This window comes from Anomalospiza imberbis, chromosome 8 (assembly GCF_031753505.1).
Source record: "Anomalospiza imberbis isolate Cuckoo-Finch-1a 21T00152 chromosome 8, ASM3175350v1, whole genome shotgun sequence".
Lineage (NCBI taxonomy): Eukaryota > Metazoa > Chordata > Aves > Passeriformes > Viduidae > Anomalospiza > Anomalospiza imberbis.
The window spans coordinates 17,801,755-17,824,603 of NC_089688.1; the positions used below are offsets into that span (position 1 = coordinate 17,801,755).

The following is a 22,849-nucleotide window of genomic DNA, read 5'->3' on the forward strand; positions in this document are numbered from 1 at the left end:
GAAACACTCCTATATTTGTGTTATACCTAAGAAGTCTGTCTGTAGGGAATCTTGTGGAACATAGTACAGGAGTGAATGCTACTGAATAGTAGAATCCACTCAATTCACTCTGGAACCCTAGAATCATCATGTTTGCAGCATCTTGCACAGTGTAAATATATTTTCAGAAACTATCAAAAAGTTCCCTTCCTAAATGAAAGAGATGCTTAAGCTGAAACTAAGGTGTATTTCCCTTTTCATTCATTATTGTATTTGGAACCTGTCATCTCTGATGATTGGAAATCATGGTCATCCAGTCTTTTTATCCCTAGTTGTTCTTGTGACATTCAGTTTGTGTCATCTTTAGCTTAACCAGCTGCTCTTTTTACCTGTCCTGATGTATTTGTACAGATGTGGCACTTCACACCAACACTGAAAATCTGCCTGTAAAAACTACAAGCAAAGGGTAGTTTAAATAACAAATGATAATGTGTTTGTCCCTAGTTGTTCTGAAGGACTATGGAATGGTGCCATATATCAAGATATTTTTGGATGATGAGTGCTACAGGAGTGCTACTCTCAGCATCTTGGAGCAGTTATCAGTCATCAATTATGAAGAATATATGAGCATTGTTATTGGGGCCCTTTGTTCTTCCACTCAATGGGAACTGCATCTGAAACTAGATCTTTTGAAGGTAACCCATGTGGCTCTCACTTGGGCATTGTTTTCTTGGGAACTATCTTTTTTCAAGATGTAATAGCAGAAGAAAGAGCCATAGGCAAGCTCTAGATTATGGTAACTTGGGTACTCTGATTTTTAGCAATGCCTGTGTGGTCAATACCTTCACTCAGTATCAGATTACAAAGTATTTTGAAGACTTAAATAGTAATGCAAGAAGAAAAAATGGAAATGCTAAAGGCACAATTGTATGAGTATTTCTATGTAATGTGACAGAAAAAGGAGAAACAAATGTGGATGAAAGTGGATATGTGGTGAGAGGATGTAAGATGTGAAGCAGTAAGATTGGAAGAGCCAGGATAGGCATGAGATGAACAGCTTCATTCTGATAAGTTTTCAAGGTTGATACTTTGCTGTCCTTAATTTTGTCATTTCTCACAAACACAAGTGTCATGTAAAAAGAGATGAGGCCATGGAAAGGAAGAAATATTTATGGATGTTTGGAGAAAGAACTAGTCATAGCCTCTATTGACCCCAGAGTGTCTGATCCCTAAGCAATGAAACAGAGGAAAGAATCATGGTGTTTTTATTTTGGTTTAGGTCATAGGCATCCAGTTGAAAAGCAGCACTGTTGTAAGCACTGATTTTAAAATTTCCTTCTACCTTCTCTGTCAAGTGTGAATGAAATTCACTTTTCTGTACAATATAATAACTGCTTCTATAGCAAAAGAACTATGTTATTAAAAAAATTTAAAAGGATGAAGTTTATAGCTTTGGTTTGAAATAGTAAACTTTAACAGTATCTGTGGAAAAGTTGAGTATGGTGTCCAAACTAATATGAAAATAAATGCAACTTCAGTGTCTAATTTTGACAAATGATAACTGTATTAAAGCATAATGTAAGCAAATGAATTTATTTTCTTTATCTATTGGGACTGTGATTGTGTTACACACAAATTCAGATTGATTTGCTAATGTATATTTAGCTGTTAAAGCCTGAGCCCAAATGCAATTAGCACTGCCATATTCCAGTGTGGCACATGGACAATTATGAGGAATAACAAATAATAGAATGCGTGAAAAAAATTCTGTTAGCAGTAACTGAGTTATGGGGTTTCCAGCAGACATCAGTTTTATAGATTCAAGACAGAGGAATACTAACTCACAGGTGATTAAATTCTAACTGAGTTAAAGCTGGAGGAAATGTGTTTACTGTTGACCTACTCTGGAATGTGTTAAAGCCATCCTGATAACTTCAGCTCTAAGTTATTAAATTTGCTCCCTGTTTAGAAGACTCTGCCTGGTGTGATACATTATCATACAAAATTGAATGACAGCAATAGTGCCCCCTCCCCCTTCAGTTCTCACAACCCTTTCTCACAGTCCTGTTATGGGCAGGTATACTTCTGTTAAAAACTGTTCCTCCTCAGGAGGTTGTGAAGTAAAGCACTTTCATTGGATATCTCCTGGGGAGATCTATATGTAAAATTAATCCTTTCCAAAATGCAAAGGTAGAGCATCGAATTTGAACAGTCCCTGTACAAAATTAATTGTGCGACACCCCAAAAACTTGGGATCAATTATATTCAAATGCAGTAGACTGTTTCCTTGCAAGCTCCTTTTTCTCACCAATTTTACTTCCACAGTTCTTAATAAATTTTCCAGATTTGTTTTAAAATAACAAGCCCATAACATTCAAAATTAGCAAATAGTTTAAGTTGTTTTTATATATGTGTTATATTATAAAGTGGCATTCACTTATAAGCTGCTTAAAGCCTATTGAAGTTAGATAAAATCTAATGACCTCACTGTCTTGAGATCTTACTTTTTATGGTTTTTTTTTCTCTAAAGTGTTGTGCAAACTTTAAAAATACCTCACCTGAGAAAAGGTATTCTTGTCTTTCTAAATGAGGAGAGCCTGCTGCTTGCAATATTCTTCGTGCCATCCCATGTCACTGGTTTTTTTGGAAAGGGCCTTCTCATCTGAGCAGAAGTTTAGTGTGGGTTCTCATGTGCATTCAGGGCTGCAGGAAGACCTGTCTCTAGAGAGCTGTGCCTTCCTGCCAGTTTCCATGTGAGGGTATTTGCAATTTAATCTTTACTTCCATTTATCTAGGTCAAAGGCAAGCTTCTTGAAAGAGTCTGAGAAGACTGGTAAAAGAACAGCCAAAGATATGAAACTACCTCTGGACAAAATGACTAGGATATGTAAAGCAGGAAATCTGATGTCTTTGCTTCCTCCTGTGAGCTGTGTTCTGTCCCTGTTAGGCTGACTGCTTTAGCAGCTCCTAAGGGTGCATTCAAGTGCTGGTTGTATGATTCATTGGGTATATGGGGGAAGGGAGGAGGAGAAGCTGTGCAGTGATGACCACCTTTCCCTCCTCCCTCAAAGAGTGAAATTTCAGTGAAAGAATTTTTGTGCAAACTTGCAATTTTAAAATATTCTAAGGCTTCTTTTCCCCTTGATTTAAGTGCTTCTTTTGTTTTCTTTCTTCCCAACATTTGTAGTCACTCTTGAGGATACTGGAGAGTCCCAAGAGCCATTCAGCTTTCAGAACCTGCAGTGGATTCAATGGGCTCCTGTCCCTCCTCTCAGACATGGAAGGTGCATTGCAGGACCCTCCATCTGGGCAGTGGGCAGCAGTTGGACAGAATTCCATATTGGAGATGGTTTTCTATGCTCTCCAAGGGATAACTGCAGCTCTGCACCTAGACCCTGTCAACAGCATCTTCTTCCAGAGGAATAGTCTCTTTGAAAAGATGGCAGAGGATCTTGGATCACTTGGATGCTTCTGGACAGAAGGGAAAAGGCAAATTCCTGTGAGCCTTGAGAAGACAAGGACATTTGCAGAATTCTTGGATGCAGCATTGTGTTCTTCAGAACCTCTCCCAGAATGGCTAAAAAACTGCATTTGGATTCTGAGTTTTCTTGATCATATGGTCAAAGGAACCCTCCATCAGGAAAGCTACTTTAAGGAGAGGAAGCCAGAGATGGGAGAAGAAGCAAGAGATGATCAGGAGGCACCCCAAGCTCAAGAAGAGCATCCTGTTGCTTTCAAAAGACCAGGCAACAAATTACCTGCCTCTGCCTATATGCTATGGGGAAACCCTGAAGAGAAGTAAGCCTTTATTTACTACTGGAAATAGAGTACTAAGGCTGATATGTGCATTTTAAATGTAAATGAGTGTGATATGACCTGCCAAGGGTAAACAAATCTGTTCAATCCCAACTCCCAGTCCTCCGGGCAGCAGAAATCCTTGATTTTGGAAAGGTAAATGATGGAAAAATTGGGAATAAGGATTTAGTGCAGCAGTGGGACACACACAGCCCCAAGAGTTGCAGAGTTTATGTTGAAGATTCTGACACCTGCAAACTTGGGAGCAGGAATGGAGTCTTAGAAGAAGGTTTCTGGAACTTAAATATTGTGGTTAGTCACTGCTTGAACCTGCTCTAATCAATTTTGACTTTTTCAATTATGTGGAAAGCTGCTTCCAGTCACTCAATAAAAGTGACTGGAAGCATTAAAAATAAAAGTTACTCTAAGGTATTTTAAATGCTCCCTCATGCGTGTGTGTCCAAGCATATGTGCAGACACACTCTCATTTATTCATGCTGAAATAGAGAAAATAGGAACAGTCATGCTGCCTACCTCATTGAAAGAAGGTTTATGTCAAAATATATATCCTTGGTAGTAAGGGAAGGCTATACCAGAAATCAGTATAGCTGTCAGCTGTGAATCAGTTCTAAATCACCTGCATTTTGCAACTCATGAGATTTTTCTGTCCATTCATTTTTCTCTAGCTTAATCTTGAATCTCAATCTTTTTATCAAATTTGTTTCTGGTTGGAGTTATGCTTGAAAAGACTAAGTTGATAAGTGTGAGATTTTTTCAACCCTTACTGTAGATTATTGCAAAGTCATCTTCCAAGTTAAAGACCAAGACATGATGTCTGCCACTCGTAGCAGCTGTCACTGAAGTCAGCAGAACTCTTATCCCTGTGTACTGAAGCAGGCTGAATAAGCATTTCTGGTTATACTTGTTTGAAGCAAGTAAAAAAACATGTGGTGGATTTCTTTGTACCCTTTGCAGGAGATTTTAAAGTAGTCATGGAGATGTTTGCTCCCTGTTTACTCTTTAAATTCCACTGGAACTTTCTGGTTAGATACTCAGTGCTGGGGAGAGGCCTTGGTAGCTCGGGAGGAATAAATGCTCTTTTCCAAGCAGATCTTCCTAGCCTGATTTGGGAGAACATGGGTCCTTTCCATAGAGCACATGATGGTGGTAGTTGTGAGAAATGCCCTGTCTGTTGTTGAACTGAGTGTATAAGGGAGGCACAGGGATGTTACAGGAGAAAGAGTAGGTTGGGGCAATGCTGAGAGGGGTGTGGCTCTGTCTTCTGATTTCTGAAGTTACAAGGTCTGACATGAGCAAGGCATCCTATCTCCTTGTGTTGTTTGCCTACTGAGATGTAATGCTCTACAGTAACTGAATACTACCTGTGGAGATGTTAATCCTGTAAACTGGGACCCTTTCAGTTCACAGTGTCTGTCTGATTTGGAATTGTTTGTCTTGGTTCTGGGACATGAAGGTACAAAAGGAGGCTTTAGCTAGGGGTGGTTGGAGACTGTCCATGACAAGTGGATGCAAGCACAAAAGAGGAACATGTACTGGAAAGATGACAGTCTTCAAGCCATGCAGCCAAATCCTTTTCCAACAGTAAATTTTATGAAAATAAAAATAAGAAATCCCATAGTTTCTGCAAGCCTGTTGTTCCCCTAATGCAGCTTCCTCTTAGCTGTACTCCACACTCACACTTCCCCCTGAAAAGGTTTCAGGCAGCAGCTATGGAGCTTGAAAGGAGGAACTTGAATGCAGTGAGTGTAGGTGGCCAGTGATGCCCCATCTTGCAACACTTATTTAATATTCCCAAGGAGGCAGGGAAAGGGGGTGATCCTGCAGAAGCCTGTGACTAATACATAGAAAAGTCAGTATTTTAATTCTGGATAGCCCTTCCACTATCCTGTTGTCAATGATGCTGCAAGCTTCTGGGACACAGGGGAATTGACTCTGTCCTTCCCATCTAAAAACCAGCCCTCTGTGTTCCTGCTCCTGCAGTAATGTTTGAAACACCTTTTGTGACAGATGGGGTCTCTGGTTTTCCTTTTGTTCCTGATGATTAGACATAGCCTGCTGCAAGCTGTGTTAACTGAGGCTGATCTCTTTGGGAGGGAAGTCCTTCTCTGTGCCCACCCAAGCAGCGTGGCTGCTGCAGCTGCTGTTACCACAGACAGCTCACTGTGCTAATGGCTCTTCAGGTTCTTTGTGACATCTCATTTTGTCCCCAAAATCTCTTATTTATGTTATTTAAGTAGCACCAGTGCAGAGCAGATTTTCAATTCACACCATGAAACTGGTGAGATAGATGGAGTGGAGTCACAGGGCTGATTGGATAGCCCTGGGGCAGGAGTGTGAGAGATGGGGTATTTGCAGAGGTGAGGAGTCGGAGCAAGAGCACAGCTTTTGTACTAAGACAGGCCATAACATGAGGGCCTCAGAGAAAACCACAGAGAAGGCTGGAGATAAGGCTTATATAATATTCTTAAAATCCCTTCTTGAGCCTTGTTGCTCTTCTCTGCACACACTCCAGCACCCCGATGTCCTTGTAGTGAGAGGTCCAGAACTGAACACAGCACTCGAGGTGCAGCCTCACCAGTGCCAGGTACAGGGGAAGAATCACTCCCCTGCTCCTGCTGGCCACTATTGATGCAGGCCAGGATGCCATTGGCCTTGTTGGCCACCTGGGCACACTCTGGCTCACCGGGGCATGGGCCAGCACGCCAGCTTTGTTTCCAGCCCGGCAGCTTTCCAACTATGATTTCATCCCTATTGATTTTAGTGAGCCTGGATTTTTCTCTTTTAAAAGGTCTGGGTTTTCTCAGGGAGATGAGAGTGTATTTTCAGTGTACTTTTTTGTGACATTTAAAAACTTGCCCACATTCATGTCAAGTATTGGTGTATGTATCCACACTGAAGCCACTGCTGCAGCAACTCTTTATACCAGACCTGATTTTGATTTATTGCACAGAAAATATTGCAAATGAGCAATTAATTTAAAATTATCCTTCTTGAGGGTGCAGTAAAAATTATTTGTCACTGTGTGGCAGTGTACTACACACTACTCCCTGTTCTGCTGTATCAGATGAGCCTTTTTGGGAGTGGCTAACAAACATGTTTAATTGCAGCCTTTTTACCCTCCTTTATGTCCCTGGTAAACTTTTTTTTTTTTTTTTTTTTTTTTTTTTAATGCTTACTCTTATTCTTGTACTCTGTGTTTTATACGGTTCATAAAGCATATTGTGTTTTATTTTGTCAGTCTAATTACAGCCATTAGGTGTTACCTTTGTTTTTCTTGTGAGATCTGCTTGGGACAGATATTTCTGACAGTGCACATCACAATTCCAGTTCAGAGGTGCACCCAGAAATGCTGATGATACTCTAAACAGCCTGTAGTGCCTAAACTAGAGTTTTTGCTGTGCTGTGGGTTCATCTTTGAGACATATTTGACCTCTAGCCTGCATCATGGCATTAGCAGATCTTCTCTGTGATGTCTCTGATTCCTCAGTTCCTTCCTGTGCCTGAATATATAAAGGTCATAAGTGGTAAAAAATGAAAACTGATTGTCTGCTTTCTGTTCTGCAAATACCTTCAAAGACAAAATTTGCTTAAAGAGACTGCCTCACATCTTTGAATGTGCAAGTCCTTGAAATGTCAGCTCATGAGCAGGTGATGTCCTGTCTTTGTTACTCTCAGGAGGCATCCAGCTGTTCCGGGTCATTTGTATTGTTTGCTTAGTTTCCAGTGCTGAGACTGGTTGGTACTAGGAGGATTTAATGCTGTGCTCTGCTGGAACATTGTTAGAACATCTTTGCTGTTCTAATGATAATTATGATGTGTGTTTTTACTGCAGGTTGGAAATGAGAGACTGCACCATTGTACATCCAGGTGCTGTCTGTGTCATGGTGAGGTTGTTGCCAAAGTTGTACAAAGAAGGATATGCTCAGGTGAGTCTGAACGTATCAAAATGCCATCTAAACAGTGTCTTCTACTTCTCTGTAGCTTCATTTCCAGGAATTGCTTAGTCTTTGCAAATGCGGTAGTACTAAAATTTACCTAAAACACTGTCGGGAGGAGCAGCACAAATTTCACTGAGTCAGTAGATGTAAGAACAACTATTGGCTGTCAGTTTGCCAAAGCATTTCTGTACCTGCCTGATGCAGTATATGGATTTTGGTCTCAGAATACTTATTGCAAAGGCATAATGTACAAGTGCCTTGAAAACTGTCTTAAGTATAGCCAACAGGCCTAGCAACCAGAACAGTCTGACTCTTCAGACCTAATGGTCCATAAACTTTTAATGCAGCTTAGAATGTGTTTTTCTTTGTCAAACCTTTCATATATATACACACCCACTCTGAATAAAGATACTGCCTATATTGTGTTGGCTGTTTGGTCTAAAATACTTGAATGCAGTCAAAGTATATATGAAGGGACTGAAATAAAACCACATTCTTCATCCAGAGCTCTGAAAGGAATAAATAACTGCTGGCACATTCCAACTCTGTTTATTGGAATCAAGCCATGAGCTAGTGAAATTTTGTTAATTACAGTAATTAATTTCTGAAAAATAAGTAGAAGGGTTAATTGGATGAGAGTGTCATCAAGAAATTGGAATTGGCTCCAGGACTTGAGCTCTGTAAGAAGAGCCTCTCAGATCCTCAGTAGGTGGCAGTGTTCTTAAAAGTATGAAGGCCTAGAGCACAAATTCCAGTTATGTATTTAAGTATGCTCATATTTCTTTTTTTCTCTCACTCCTTTTTTCTTAGTCAATAAGAAAATATTACTAGTAGTGTTTTAGTATTTCTGTTGTGAATATGATTGCCTTGGGTAAAACTGGACGACTATTGTGCAAGGTCCTGAGGTAAACCCTAGCTAGGAGTTAACAAATGTCTTGAAGTGTTCTCATAAAATAACCCACAAAAAAGGATAAAGGAAAAATAGAATTTTCCTGGCTATTTCTATTGAAAAATCATGGAATGAGAGTGAGAATGAGTTTAATATTTCAGAGCTTGGAAAGCTCACTGATGCTGCCAGGTAGAAACATATAAGGCTGGGCTTTATTAGCTTTAATCATAACATATACCACTGCATGAATCTTTGTGCCAGGAGATTCTACTTGGAACACAGGAGTCAGGTAAGGTCTGATGCAAGTGTTTAACCTCAGTGGCTAGTGAAGGGGTAGAAGGAAAATAACTGAAGGAATTACTCTTTGGGTAGATATATTCTGTTCCAAACAAGTTACTATTTCTTTTTCTCGTGCCACAGTATTTAACGGCTAGATGAGATGAAATAATGGCTTTGTGGATGTACTGCAGACTTTCATAAAAAAGTCTTAAGGGGCTTCTTGCTATGAATTTAAGACTAAATCAAAAAGTACCTTTTTTTAGGAGCAAATGTGAAGAAGAGACAATAACTCATCTCTTTCTGCTTGTTTTTGTGCCATGATAGATATTTTAGGTCCAAGTGTCTGGGAGTAATCTGGAAAAATCTTAGAATCAGTTCAGATCATGTGCGATTCCTTTGCTTTCAGAGAATTAGCAATGAATCACTGCTCTTACAGAAACATTAATCAAACTCAATAAAATTAATGTACTTTTGATTCCAACCCTCAGAAATAATATCAATTTCCTGCCAATCTTGCAACTTTTCAGTGACCTTTGTCAGACCCAAGAAATGATGGGCTGAAGCAATGTTGAGCCTGTCAGTGTAGAAAACACAGTAGCAGACAGTAAAACAGGTGATTTTGCATTTCAGCCATTTCTTATACTTTCTGGAATTACAGTTAAAAGCTGAGGAAAACAGATTTGTGGATATATATTCCTGCTATTGCTAGGCATGAAAAAAAAATCATTTGAATGTCATGGGTACAGAAACTTGCTTAAAACTTTTAAACTGACTAAAAGTTTAGAGTCAGTAAGCAACCTTTGAGTCAGTAAATTGTATTTAGAGGGCATTACTCATGTTCATGCCTATTACTGGAACTAAGCCAGTTTTCATCAGACTCTGTGTTGTTTGACCACATACAAGATAGATTTTCCTTTTATTATGTTGTCTGTTTGGTGATGAAAGACAGTCTTGCACATGTTTCAAACACTCAGTAAATTGAGACATCCACTTTAGATATGTGGCCCAGGATATTCACAGCTTATTTTCTACCTTGAAAAGAAAGAAGTTTCCTCTCAGACACATGTCATCCTTGACTGAAATTTTAAGATTCCAGAGTGTCATGACAAATCCTTCCCATTTGTAATGTCAGATACAGAGATCATCTAGATCTGACAAGTGTAGGTAGGGGAAAGGAAATAACTTTTGAGAAGAGAATAAAAGCTTGTTTCAGTTTTGTCTCATCATCCTGGCAGTTTTCTTCTGGATACAGGCAAAAATATAATCCTCACACAATTCATCATGTAAATTATTTATACTTTTACTAAATAATACTATTGCTTCTGCAGCTGGATTTTTCCTTTTTGTGTTCATCCATGTTTCTTGCATGATGAGCTGCTGTCATAGTCACTGTTGTGAAAGTAAAACACTGTCCATCAATAAGGATTTTGCACCTTTTTAAAAGACACTTATCCCTGTTTTAAATCTGGCTAAATTAATTGTTCTCCCTTTAGATGTTAAAAAGTAAATTTTTTCAAGTATTTCTGCACACATAATTAATGGTATTTTGTTCTTCAAGGGAAAGAAATTGCATCCTTTTGAAGTGAATGCACAGTGACAAAAGATGATAATTTCTGTGTATCTTGAATATAGCATAATAACCTTGAAGACTAATAACAGTGAACTAAATTCAACTACCAAGTTTTGAAACTATGGGCACTTAGGAGAAAGAAACTGGGAACTACTTAAGCAGATTGGGCAAATTGGTAGGTGACATTTGCCCTTAAAACTCTAATCTGAGGCAGAGCTCAGCTGCATTCTAACTGCACCTTCAATATCCTGATTCACGGTGCAAGTAATAAGTGTTAAGAAAATCAATCCATATATCCAGAAATACACAGCATGGTTTCTTGGCCACCTTTAATATTTCCACTAAAATCTCATTTTACTGGAACAAAGATCCATGAAAACAGCTCATTTTATTCAAAACAAGGCAATATTGGTATTGACAGAGCTGCTAGCCTAATGAAAACAATCAATCTTTTTGTACACTGTTATGCTTTTATTGGATTTATTTTGGAATAAACCAGTTACTTCATTTAGTCAAGACCTGTGTCATTCTCTGTTTAGTGTTATTTACACATACTTTCCCACATATAGTCAGAAACGGAGTAAAATGTTAATTAAAAGATTTTAAAAGTTGTGAGATTTTGAAACACTCTGTAAAAATGTAGTTTAGTCTGGTGGACACTTTCTGTGTGTAATGCAATGCACAGTGAAACGTACGTTCCTGGCAATGAATAGTCCTTCAGAGAGAAGAAAATGCTATCCAAAGAATTCACCCTTCAGATACGACAAATGGTAGTTGAGTTTGCAAAAACAGTATGTATGTTGCAATGTATGTATTGCTTTTGAAGTGTTGCAGTTGGGGACATTTTGAAAACAAATTGCTTGTTGGCTTTGAAATTGTCCTGTATTGGCTTTGTCTGGTTGAATGCAAAGAGCTCAATTCCTCTTTACACTTAAAAAGCTTCTTCTGAATCCAGTTGCTTCTCATTTGTGTTATAAAATCAAATCCCATTGCCTTTATTTGTGCATCTGTCATCATTGTTGTCCTTTTCTTTAAAAGTTTGCATATCTATTTCCTAGAAGAGCATGTGAGAAAGCTTGGAAGCTCTTTGAAATAGGGAATAATTCATCTTTTTAATATATCTGTTTAAATATATGATCCAGTTACTTTTACATGAAATCTAGTTAGGTCAATGGGGTACAATGCATTCCTAACTGGGAACAAATTGCTCTAAAGATAATTTATGAGAATTGAGAGATTTAAAGATGATTAAGAAGCAATAATGAAGCAAAGCTTCAATTCAGCAAAACATGCAGAGAAGTGTTTAAAATTTTTTTGTGACATCGCTTGATACAGTTTTGTTTAAGTACAGTGCTTTTAGAATGAAGAGTAGTTCATGCCAATATGGCTCTCCACAGGCTTAATGTTAAACATATTCTGAGTTCCTGTGTTGGTCTTGGAGTTTCTGCCTAATAACCTGCCCTCGGTGGTGGTGCCTTGTTTTTGAATGATAGCTCATTGTTTTCTTCCTTCACTGACATAGAGAAGAGGCAGGAGAGCTGAGCTGTGTTTGGCCAGGCAGCTGCTCAGATGAATAAATGCACACTGTTTTAGTGCAGAGCTTGATGGAACAGCCATGCAGTTCTGCTTGAGCCTCTTGCCTTAGGGGCTTCTTTTCTGGACCAGATGTTTACACTCAGGGATTTGACAATTGAAAAACAAATTAAAACAGAATAAATCAGTTGTCCTATACAGTTTAGTTCCAGTTCTCTGGCTTTACTTCTGTGCTCATTTCAGCTTTCCCAGGAAATCCAGTGTGCTCTGGTTGATCATATCCAGTCCTTGGTGAAGTCAGAGAAGAGTCGTCAGGTGATGTGTGAATCTGGCCTGCTGAGCACAGTCATAACCTCCTGTCAAGATGCTTTCTGCAGTGACAGTCATCCCCTGCACCTGCCCCTCACCAGGGTGTTTGAGAAGCTTGCATCACAGGCTGTTGAGCCACATGTGTTAAGGTATAAGATTGTATCTAATGGAAGCAATTTGCTTTAATGTTGCCTTTTTTTACAAAGTTTAGAAAATAATTAGATGCTTCACGTAGTGCTCTAATTCAGCAAAACTCAGCATTTTCTTTCAAGTCCCAGTTAATCCTCCTTTCTCTTTGATTGCAGGATATGTGCTTTAATCACTCCTGAAGATGGTATGAGTCTGTAGTGTTCTGCATCATCTCTGCAGAGTTTATAAAGCCATTTATGAATGAACGAATTAAGTCATTGCAAAACAAACAGGGTTATTCTCTCCTAGTATTTATAGGGAGAAGCTGTTTTCTGCAGAGCAAAAATTACTTTCTCATGTGTCAGGTCCATGTCAATGACAGATGCAAAAATAAAAAGTGCAATCTTCTTCCTCAGATGCTGTTTCCAGTTTGAGGTTGCACTTTCTTCATAAATGCTCAAAAATGCTAGACATTACAGTACCTAACAGCTACCAGAGTGCAGGTGAATTTAACTATTCAGTGGAAGACTGTATTTCTTTCACTCAAATAGGGAATAGGATTTATAAAAAAAGCACTCAATGAAAAACCCCAACCAACAGATTTTTTTTTCTGAAAAATTAGGGCTATTCAAAAATATTGATGAAGAAAAGCAATCTTTGATTTTTTTTTTTCCAACAGGAAAACCTTGAAAGGAAATGTAAAGCAAGCAAAATATTTGTGGTACTACAATGGAAAGCATTTCTTCTGTTCTCTTTGGGATGTCTTTAAAATTTGGTGTTTGATTAAAAAAATTGTTCTCCAGAAGTCTCTGGAGAGAGACTCTATTTGCGTGGTTGCTGTGACTCCAAAAGTGTCTGGCTTGTTTTCCTTCCTTTTTTTTTTAATGACTTTTTTTTTTTTTTTTTTTTCACGTTAGGCAATTTTTGTGGTTGGGAGGTTCTCCATTACTACCTTCTAGGCCCAGCACAAACAAGACCAAGGTCCTTTCCTGTCAGGAGAGTGATTCAGCTAATGCAGGTAAGCGCATAATGAACAGCCTATTGCTGATAGCGGGGCTGAGTCAGAGATGTCTCTGAAATGACAGGAAATGTTGTTGAGTAGGTTGCTCCAAGACAGTCCCTGTGAAGGTGGAGTATGCCTAGAAGATTTTCACTGGGTATTCCCCAGACTGGGTGGTACTTGACCAACACTGAGAGCTGATCTAATGCCCAGCAGAGATCAAATTAAATCTTTGCTCAAGTTAGATGCTGAGTATAGACTCACATTTTGCTGGATCAGACATGGACATGGTTTATAAAAACATTAATATTCTGCACACCAAGGGTAGTGTCTCCTTTGCTTGCAGCATATTTTTCCTGTGATTTATAGACAGAAATAGAATAAGGATGGGAATAAAGAGCACTGCTTTTTGTAGTCCCTAGGGATATCCTAGTAATCTACCTTGCTTATGCAGGCTCTTTTCCATCTGAGTCATTTCTCTGCTCTAATGTATTTTATAGATGGGAAGCTGCAGTATTTGGTGCTTAAACTAGTCTCATGCCTGAGACATCTGATGCAGTATGGTCTGTATTTGGGTATTATGTTCTTTGCAGTCATTCTTCAAATCCTCTTCCATGTGTTGCTTGTGACTATTCTGTTACAGCAGAGTTGAATGAATGGTCTTTGTGTAAGAAAAAATTAAACCAATGGGTTGGGGACATTTTTTAGTAGGGTGAGTGCTGGAGTTGCCTGAAGATGTGTGGGAAGAAAATATGGCAAAACTATGGCTGTGGGTCTCCTGACAGCCTCCCATTTTGAAATGTCTTCAGTGCAATATTTTGTATTGCTGTAGGATTTCTGTAGGCTGCTGAGGATGTGTTATCTCAAGAGCATGAAGTGCTGTTCTGAGTAGGGCCTAGAATATGGGTAATACCTGTGGCTGAAAAAAGACTTGCAGACACTGATCTGGTTAGGCACTGTGTTAATCTTTCAGGTTCGGAAGAGAGTGTGCTGAACAATAAATCTGATCCTCAGGCCGTTGTGCCTGTCAGGACCTCTCCTTGGCTGTCTAAGGGATCTGCACTGGCACTCCAGACTGCCATGAGTCTCATCTCCATGACATCCCCTCGGAACATCCAGCTACACAGCACTGCTTTAGCTCCATCGTTTGTGGAGTTTGACATGTCCATGGAAGGCTATGGGTATTGCTGCTGTTGCTTTTATTTTAGCTGCTCTGGGGTCTCCAAACCCTTACTCTGAACACAGTAACCATTCACTTCTCTCTTCTTCTTAATCTATGGTACCCTATGGCTGCTTTCCATGCAGCAATGTTGCCAGCATATTTTGTTACTGTCTTATTGGTGACAGCCTGCTCTCTGCCTTGCTACCACGATACTGCAATACCAGAAGTCACTGGTGACACTCAGGTTCTGTTTCTGATGACGGGTTCTTGCTTGCTTTTGTATAGGTGTTTGTACCTCCCTACCTTGGCCACTGTCATGGGATCCAGTGCAGACCAATCTGTCTCGGGAGGGACTGGCATGGGTAAGTGCTGTGACTCACCTACAGCTTGCTGGGAGCACTGAGTTCTCAGCCCCAATGAAAACATTCAGCAGCTGTAAGAAAGGACAGCACATAAGCTGTGTGCTCCAAAACACTTCTGTCTCTGTGTCCCAGACCAGCTCTGAACTGTAGAACTTGTAGTGCTGAGCAAAATGGGGAATTGGGTGCAGCTTCATAGTGTGATGAATTAATATTAGCAATACAAATTTAAAGCAGGCTTCTAAGAAAACAGTCTTAATGAGTAAAAGCCACCAGATTTTAGGGTAATCTTCTATGGAAGGAATAGGAACTGTCACTTAATGGGATTCTCCTATACAGCAAAATCCTCTGTTGGGTGAACTGGGAAATGGCTGTACCTTTAGCTTCCTGAATTTTTGTGAAATTTGAGAACTTGTTGCTGGCTCAGAGACTGCTAATTCATATTCTCCACAGCATGGAGATCTAGTGCTCATTTCTCATCAGTCAGCTTTAGGTCATTTATACATGTGCACAGAGTCATGTGCAATCTCTGTGATATTGGATACAGGCAACGAAGTCCAACAGAATCGAAATTAAACCCCATAATCTAATGTTGGTTCTTCTATGGTATGGAAGAATGAAACAGAAAGCAGTTTGCTAATGGCTGCACAAGGAAAGCAACTTCCTTAATGCTTTTTTGTTCCTGTCTGCAGGCAGCAGAACGTTCCCTCCCTCAAGTGGCCTGACACTGTCCTGCTGGTTCCTGGTTAGCAAGTTTGGTTTGGTGCACCACAGCCACCCACTCCGCTTCCTTACTGTTGTGAGGCACATGTCAAGAACAGAGCAAGAATTTGTTTGCTTTTCTGTAAGCTTCTTGCCACAGGACCTTTCTTTGGTCATTTCTACAGAAGAAGTGGAATTCCAGCCACTTGGTAAAGCTCTTTTCTGCCAAGTTGCAGTGCTGTATCCTCTTGTTACCTGGATTTTTTCATTAATAAATTTCCTCTTCTTTGAAGTACCCAGGATATTAATGAGATTTCTCTTCAGTTTTCTTCTTGAATCCAGTCATGATTGTAATTGTTGCCCAAGTTTAATTTTTAAGTTTGCTGTAGGCATTTTGAATTACTGCAATATTCAGTGGAAAATTTTTGAGTGTCACTTATATTGTGGTGTGCAGTTGTGGAGTCTGGGCATGAACCAGTCGGTTCTGTGTAACACTAAGCAGGTTTGGAGAGTGGGACTGAGGATTTGGGGAGTGATCTAGCTTACTAATGAAACAACTCATTTTCTCTCCTTGCTTTCAGAATGTTTTCTATTATGCCAGTCTGTTAATATTGTTCCCTGCTGATATTTATCCCCTTTTCCTTATTGAGTAGAGGAGGTACTTCAAATGTAAATGTGATTGAATATTCCAGAGGAGGTTAGAAATGGAGTGGGAATAGTAGCTGGGACTTTTTCATGCACAGCTGACATTGTGTGAGTGCTCCGATTGCCTTAGAGAATGATAAAAAATTCCAGCTTGCCTTTTTTCATAAAAGTTACAAATTAATATGGAGACTTTTATCATCTCATGGATCTGCTAGGAATTTTTTCTCTGTATGAGCTAACTCTAAATACACTGAGGGCTTCTCCTCTTAGTGAATATGTTGGGTTTGTCCTAGTTCAGGGTAGTTTTGCAGCATCAAGGCAGATAGCAGGTGTTATTTGGGAGGGTGACACCTATGCTGGAGGGATCTTGAGAGCGGTGCAAGTTGTAGGTCCTGATAACAGACCTTGGGCAGTGTTTTTAAGACATTAGACATAATAGCATCAAATCACACTGTACCAACAGAGTGTCATGTTCTTACTGTCACATTTGAAAGTTGTGTTCCAGAGGCAGGTGAAGATGAGAAACTTTCTGTTGACTTTTCCCCTTTTTTTACTGTTACAGATATTATGGAACCTGAGGGTGAGGCTCTAAATCCCTCCCCATTTCCAGGGCAAGTCAAGTTTGGCTGTGGTAAACTTCTGGTCACTGGCCAGTGGCATCATCTCACAGTGACAGTTGCTAAGGAAGCAAAGAAGAGCTGCATTGTGTCTGCTTATATAAATGGTCAGATGCTTGGCTCCACAAAGGTAAAGGCTCTCTGCATAGATCTTGTGCCTGACTTTTGCCTTGCATTGCTTTTCATTTTCATCTCCCAATGCACCTACCATGACTTAGTAATTATCTGAGAAAATCAAAGCATGGTGATTCACACACGTAACACCGCCACTGTGCTCGGTGTGAGTGGAGTCAGAAATCTGGACAAAACAGGGTGTACTTCTGCTGCTTTTCAGAAGTATGTTCTCAGCTTATACTGATGCTTTGACCTAGCTCTCCTCTCCCCCTTCAGCATGTAGATAACCAGGGCAATTTGTGTGGTGATGCTCCTCTAGAGTCAGGGGTACCTAGCTTGCAGGTAGCTCAAGGTTATGTTGCTGAAATTCAGTTGTACCCTTAGGTCAAAATTTTCTGAGTTTACTAGTGATTCAGAGTTTAAGCCCAAGATCTGCAGAGGTTGCCAGCTATAAAAAGTACTTCACATCAAGGTGTGGCCAGAGAGTCCTAAATCAAGGAGGACTTGGCTTTAGGCTAAAACCTGCAAAGGTGATGAGTTACGCAGTCTCTCCACTCTTTCTTTTCAAGAAAGCTCTTGAAAAGTGGAAAGGTCACAGAAAAATAAGCTGCTGTGACTGGTCAGCTCTTTGCAAGAATCCAAAGGTGGGAGGAATTTCCTCAAGCATCTTATTTGGTCACATTTCAAGCTGTCCTCTTTCTCTTGCACTCTTTGAACAATCAGGCAGTGGTCTTTTTCCTCACTGGCACACAAAGCACTCAGGAACAGATAGGTGTTCCTCTGGGATAGTTGTTCAGTGTGTGAGATGATATCAATTCATGAGTTCATTGCTAATATTTGTATTGGTATCTCCCCTAATATGCAATTTCTTGGGATTTTTGTCACACAGCAGTCAGTTCTCAGGTTGGATGAAATAGCAGGCAAAAGTAATCCAAATATACCTGAAGGGTTCATAATCTATGAAATAAATGAGAATAGCCCCTGGTTTCTGTTATTAATATCATCATGCTCCTGGATTTGCAGTTAGTCTCATACTATTTCAGAGATCTGATTTTTGGATTTTGAATACAGTGTAGAAAATGCAGCCTGTTCTTTCTATTATATCTCTGGTTGGTTTGGTGGATTTTTGCTTTTTGAGTAGAATCCTTTTATGAATTGAAACTTGCAACCTTGGTCTCCTTTTTTTTCCCATATTTTAATTCAATCTCAGCATGTGCAAAGCTTACTTGTGTGTTTTATTTTTCCCCAGTAAACACAACCTGTTTAATTCCAAATATTCTCTTTCCCATACTTGAGAAAAATCATCTGTCTTATAAATGCCTTTTGGGACCTATATCCATTTCAAGAATGAAAATTTAATTTAATTTGACTTCCTTCAAATGAGACTGAAAGTCATCAATAAAACTAGGCCTAAACATTGCAATTGATGAAAGAATTCACAACAAGTGTGTTTAACATTCAGTGAAACAGCTTAACATAAATAAAATAATCCTTCGTAAACAAAAGATTGTCCCAATGTTGGGTTCACTGACTTAATGTAAGCCTTCATCTTGATATGTACAGTGAAGAAGAGATTGCCTAAGAAGTTAGAAATGGACAAAGGTTGTTAACAATACCAAAGTCAATTTTTAGCTGGTGGAGCTGGAGTGGATGTGTTATTGTGCTGTATCAAGTCTAATATTTATTCACTGAAGTGTCAACTCCTGCCTCTTAATATTGACCATCCCTGTTTTCTAAATCTCAGTAGTCAGAGACCAGTAAATGAATGCTTGGAGTCTCCCATCCTAACAACAAATTGTTAAAAACAGGGCTAAGCCCCAAAGTACATTCTAGTTTCTCTCTACCAAAAAATTCCAACTACTTTCTGTTAAAGCTCTCTAAAGTTAAGTAAAATAATAGACTCAGTTTAGGAGGCCAAATCATTATTTTGGTACCAAAAATAAATGGCCCTAAACAAATAAATGTTTCCTAAACAATGTTAGCTCCACTGAAGCTTACTGATGCAACTGGATAATCTACACTCTTCAAAAACTGCTTATTCTCAATTTATGCCAGTACAAAGTAACTGTAACTTGTCTTTCTGTGTTGAATGTCACTTTCAGGGTTATGAAGTTAGGAAAGGAAAAATATGTTTGGAGTCAAGGCAGGGTTTTTCTTTGCCAATACTTAAAATTCTTTTGATTGTGTTTTTGTAACAAAAATTAGGCTTAAACATTCAAAATGCTTATGTATAGAGTACTTCTTAAAGTCCAATTTCTGAACAGTAGTTTATAATTGTTGTGCTGGGTTGATCTTGGCTGGATGCCAGGTGCTCACCAAGCGGCTGTATCACTCCTCTTCCCAGCTGGACAGAAGAGAGAAAATAAGGTGGAAAATGACTAATAAGTTGAGATAAGGAGTTTATTAAAGCAGAAGTGAGTTTTCATGTGCACAAGCAAAGAGGAAAAAAAAATAAATAGGTTTATTCTCTACTTCCCCTCAGTGAGTGCTGTTGAGCCGCTTCCTGGGAAGCAGGGCTTCAGCACGTGGAGCAGTTGCTGTAGGAGGCAAGCACTGTAAATAATGAATTCCCTCCCTTCCTTCTCCTTTCCTTAGCTCTTATGTCTGTGTTGATGTTATATGGTATGGAATATGTCTGTTGTTAATTTGGGTCAGCTGGCCTAGTTGTGTGCCCTCCCAGGATCTTGCCCACACCTAGCCCCTTGGTGAGGGGCATGCTGGAGAGCTGATGCTGATGCTGCCAGCTCTGCTCAGTAATAGCCAGAACTCTGGCGTGTTGTCAACCCCTTTGTAGTCCCAGTGCAGAGCACGGCACTGTGAGGGCTGCTGTGGGAAAAGGAGCTCCAGCTCAGCCAGGCCCAATATAATTGTGTTGCACAGCTGAGACTTCAATGAGCAAAGAGGTAACAGGCAGTACCTTGCAGGGACAAGACCCCAGGGCACCCTGAGTGCATTGGATCCCCTCAGTGAACTCCTCCTCTGTTACAGATGCAGTATCTGCAGCCTTTACCAGGTAGCTGCATTTCCATGGAACCCTCTTCCTTTATTGATGTCTATGGGTACATCGCCACCCCTCGGATTTGGAAACAGAAGTCCTCCTTGACCTGGCGCCTTGGTCCTACATACTTGTTTGAAGAAGCCATTTCTGTGGAAACCATAGAAGTTATTATTAAGCTTGGCCCTCAGTATTGTAGCAACTTCCAAGCAGTACAGCTTCAAGGTATGTGGTAATTCTCATACCCACCACTATTTGTTTGTCAGGGCAGTGTTATTTTTATTCCTGTAATCTTCTATTAGTATTCCAACTGTGTCTAGAGATCACTCTACAAGTCTGGAAAATCGCATCACTGAGTGTTGTACAAGATACATGAGGGTCTTGTAACATACTGTGAATTGGAAAGAAGGATAGGAATCAAGCAGCAGAGAGAGATGAAGAGTAAAGAGGGACAACATGTCCTGAGTTGCAAGACTGTGATTTCTGTTGGACAAACATTAAAGCAGAAGCTTTAACTGAGACATTCTGCATTAACAGTGCTAACAGGAGGAAAAAAAAAAAGGCAGAAAGAGAAGTATGGAGTTTAACTGCAAATGCCTGCAGAATGGGAGACAGGGGCCGGGAAGTAAATTATGTACATTTTAATGAAGAGGCTTTTTAACTAAAGTATGCTGTTAGCTTCAATTATTAAACAGACAGACAAAACAGACAAAACATTTCAGTTATTGATTACTGTTTGTTCAACAAGTAGTGCATTCCCCTCTGTGCTAGAGCTTGGGATGAAATGGGATGGTAATTTCTCATTTAAAAACAGCAAAATAATATTTCTTGGTCATGCTCTAGCCTAAAAGAATGTAAAAAGACTGGCTGAGAGTACTCCTTCAGACAGAATGCTGTCAATCTACACAAAAAGCTCCAAGTGTGGGAAGGGGTTGTTGAGAGAGAAATGGTGTCAAAGTACAGCTCTGAAATAAAACATTACCTCTATATGTCAGAATTATTTGATTTTTTTTTTTTTTTAATAATTGAGTCTTTATGAAGTCTTCTGCATAGTTCTTCCCAGATGGACTTCAGTACTAATCATAGGTTGTGGCCATATGACTCTCCCCTGTTTAATGGAGATCACTGAGCAACATACGAGATGTGATCTCCTAATTGTGAAATGATCTCACTCTCCCTATTTCCATCAAAACACCCAAAGGAACTTAGGCAAATGGAAATTTTAACTTAAAAATAGTTTTACACAATCCCCCCAGATACTACAGTTAAGTTTTTTTTTTTATTAAAAAGGATTTATGGCCTTGTTGCAAACAGCCGTGGGAATTTTTGGCAGTGTTGTGTCCTGTCTCCCCACCATCTCATTGCTTCTTGCTAATCAGCTGCAGTTGTACAGAGGCTTAGTCTGCAGTAAAAAGTCCTGCTGGAAGGCAAATGGTGACAGAGTCTTGAGGCATTTTATTTATAATAATCTTCATGTGGTTTGTGAGCCAAATTTTTGCCTAAAAGGGGCTGTGTTACCAGCACTAGTAAACAGTTTTGTAAGTCAACTGTTTTCCCAGTCTATAAAACTGTCAAAAATACAACTTGATTTTTCTTTTTTTAAGAAAGATACATAAAGTTTTTCCAAGTGTGAGAAGGAATAGAAAATTCTTTAAATAAATGCATAAGAGAATTTAATACTAAACTGCTGAACCTGGTACTTTTAAGAAGCTTCCCAAATAGAAGTTGGCAGCTCTGGACTTTTGCCTCTGCTCTCCTTCCAGACAAATCTTTGCTTTGAGTACCCCAATGAAGTTCCCAGAAACACAGAAGGCCTCTGAAATGTTTTCTATATCCAGAAAGTTTGTTTATATTGTGTGGACAGAAAGAGGTTTATTCTGGACATTTCTGAGCTTCGTGAGATGTTATGAGAGGATATAGAATCAAGGCAAAGCAGTTACCAGAGCACACAGCCGAGCACTGGTGATGCAAGCTGCCATGGCCTGTGTTGCCAAGGGTGAATGCTTTTTTCCTGGCTATAGTTAAGACAAAGTAAAATTATTTCCTAAACATCATTTTCCTCCAGTTATTTTTCACCTGCCTCTCTCCTATTTTGCATATTGAACAGTGAAGTTCCTTCAAACATTCACAGTCTTTCTTGTTTTAGGTGAGGACCAGCGCAGTGATCATATCATTGCACCTCTGGTGGCAGAAGATAAGATTTCTTTTGGAATCAATGCCGTGTGCTCATCTCTCACTACAGTCCAAGATATAAAGAGTTCTTACAATGAAGTGGATGGTCGGCTGATTGCCAAAGAGGTCACAAACTTCCCTTTCTTAAACAAGTTTTCTGTGGCTTCTAATCAGTTTCCTAGAGCCAAATTTCTGATTTTGTCTTGTCTGTGTATCTTCAGAGATATATATTTTTTAACTTTTTTCCATTCCTTAACTTTGTTCTACTCATAGGTTAATTTTCACCTATGGAGAGGAATAGATTGGACAGTGTGAACACAATGTTAAAAACATTTTTTGAAACAGGAACAGAAGCCATATTTTTCAGGTTTTATGATAATTTGTCTGTTTTCTTAATGCCATCACAAGGCCTTTTCACGTGCTATTCTATCATTCTTGCTAATACCAGGTCTACTGATATGTGAAAGTAGTGGCATTGTGGGATGTTGTTGGTGGGTGAATATTTGTCCTTACAATCAACTTTTTTTATGAAAAAAGACAGTTTTCATGGTTTATAATTATTTAAATAATCTAAAGTATTAGAGCATGCATTTTTTAGTGTCCCCAATACTACCAAAGTTTTTCCTGAAGTGACTTTTATC

General features: G+C 39.3%; 1 protein-coding gene across 12 annotated transcripts in view; it reads left to right on the forward strand.

Moving 5' to 3' along the window:
* WDFY4 (WDFY family member 4) overlaps positions 1–22,849 on the forward strand; it is a 130,976-nt gene that overhangs the window by 28,651 nt on the left and 79,476 nt on the right. For 10 of the 12 annotated variants that reach the window (XR_011001376.1, XR_011001375.1, XM_068197574.1 and 7 more), the window contains 11 exons: positions 484–674; positions 3,167–3,777; positions 7,628–7,721; positions 12,248–12,462; positions 13,360–13,460; positions 14,416–14,623; positions 14,890–14,966; positions 15,656–15,874; positions 16,873–17,057; positions 20,030–20,261; positions 22,183–22,334. Coding sequence is in view for 9 of the 12 variants with exons in the window: in XM_068197574.1 (XP_068053675.1) it covers positions 484–674; positions 3,167–3,777; positions 7,628–7,721; positions 12,248–12,462; positions 13,360–13,460; positions 14,416–14,623; positions 14,890–14,966; positions 15,656–15,874; positions 16,873–17,057; positions 20,030–20,261; positions 22,183–22,334 (2,285 nt within the window). In the remaining 3 variants the exon portion in view is untranslated. Of the gene's footprint in view, positions 1–483; positions 675–2,774; positions 2,923–3,166; positions 3,778–7,627; positions 7,722–12,247; positions 12,463–13,359; positions 13,461–14,415; positions 14,624–14,889; positions 14,967–15,655; positions 15,875–16,872; positions 17,058–20,029; positions 20,262–22,182; positions 22,335–22,481; positions 22,576–22,849 lie in introns of those variants that run through there. The other 2 variants (XR_011001377.1, XM_068197575.1) reach the window with 2 other exon arrangements.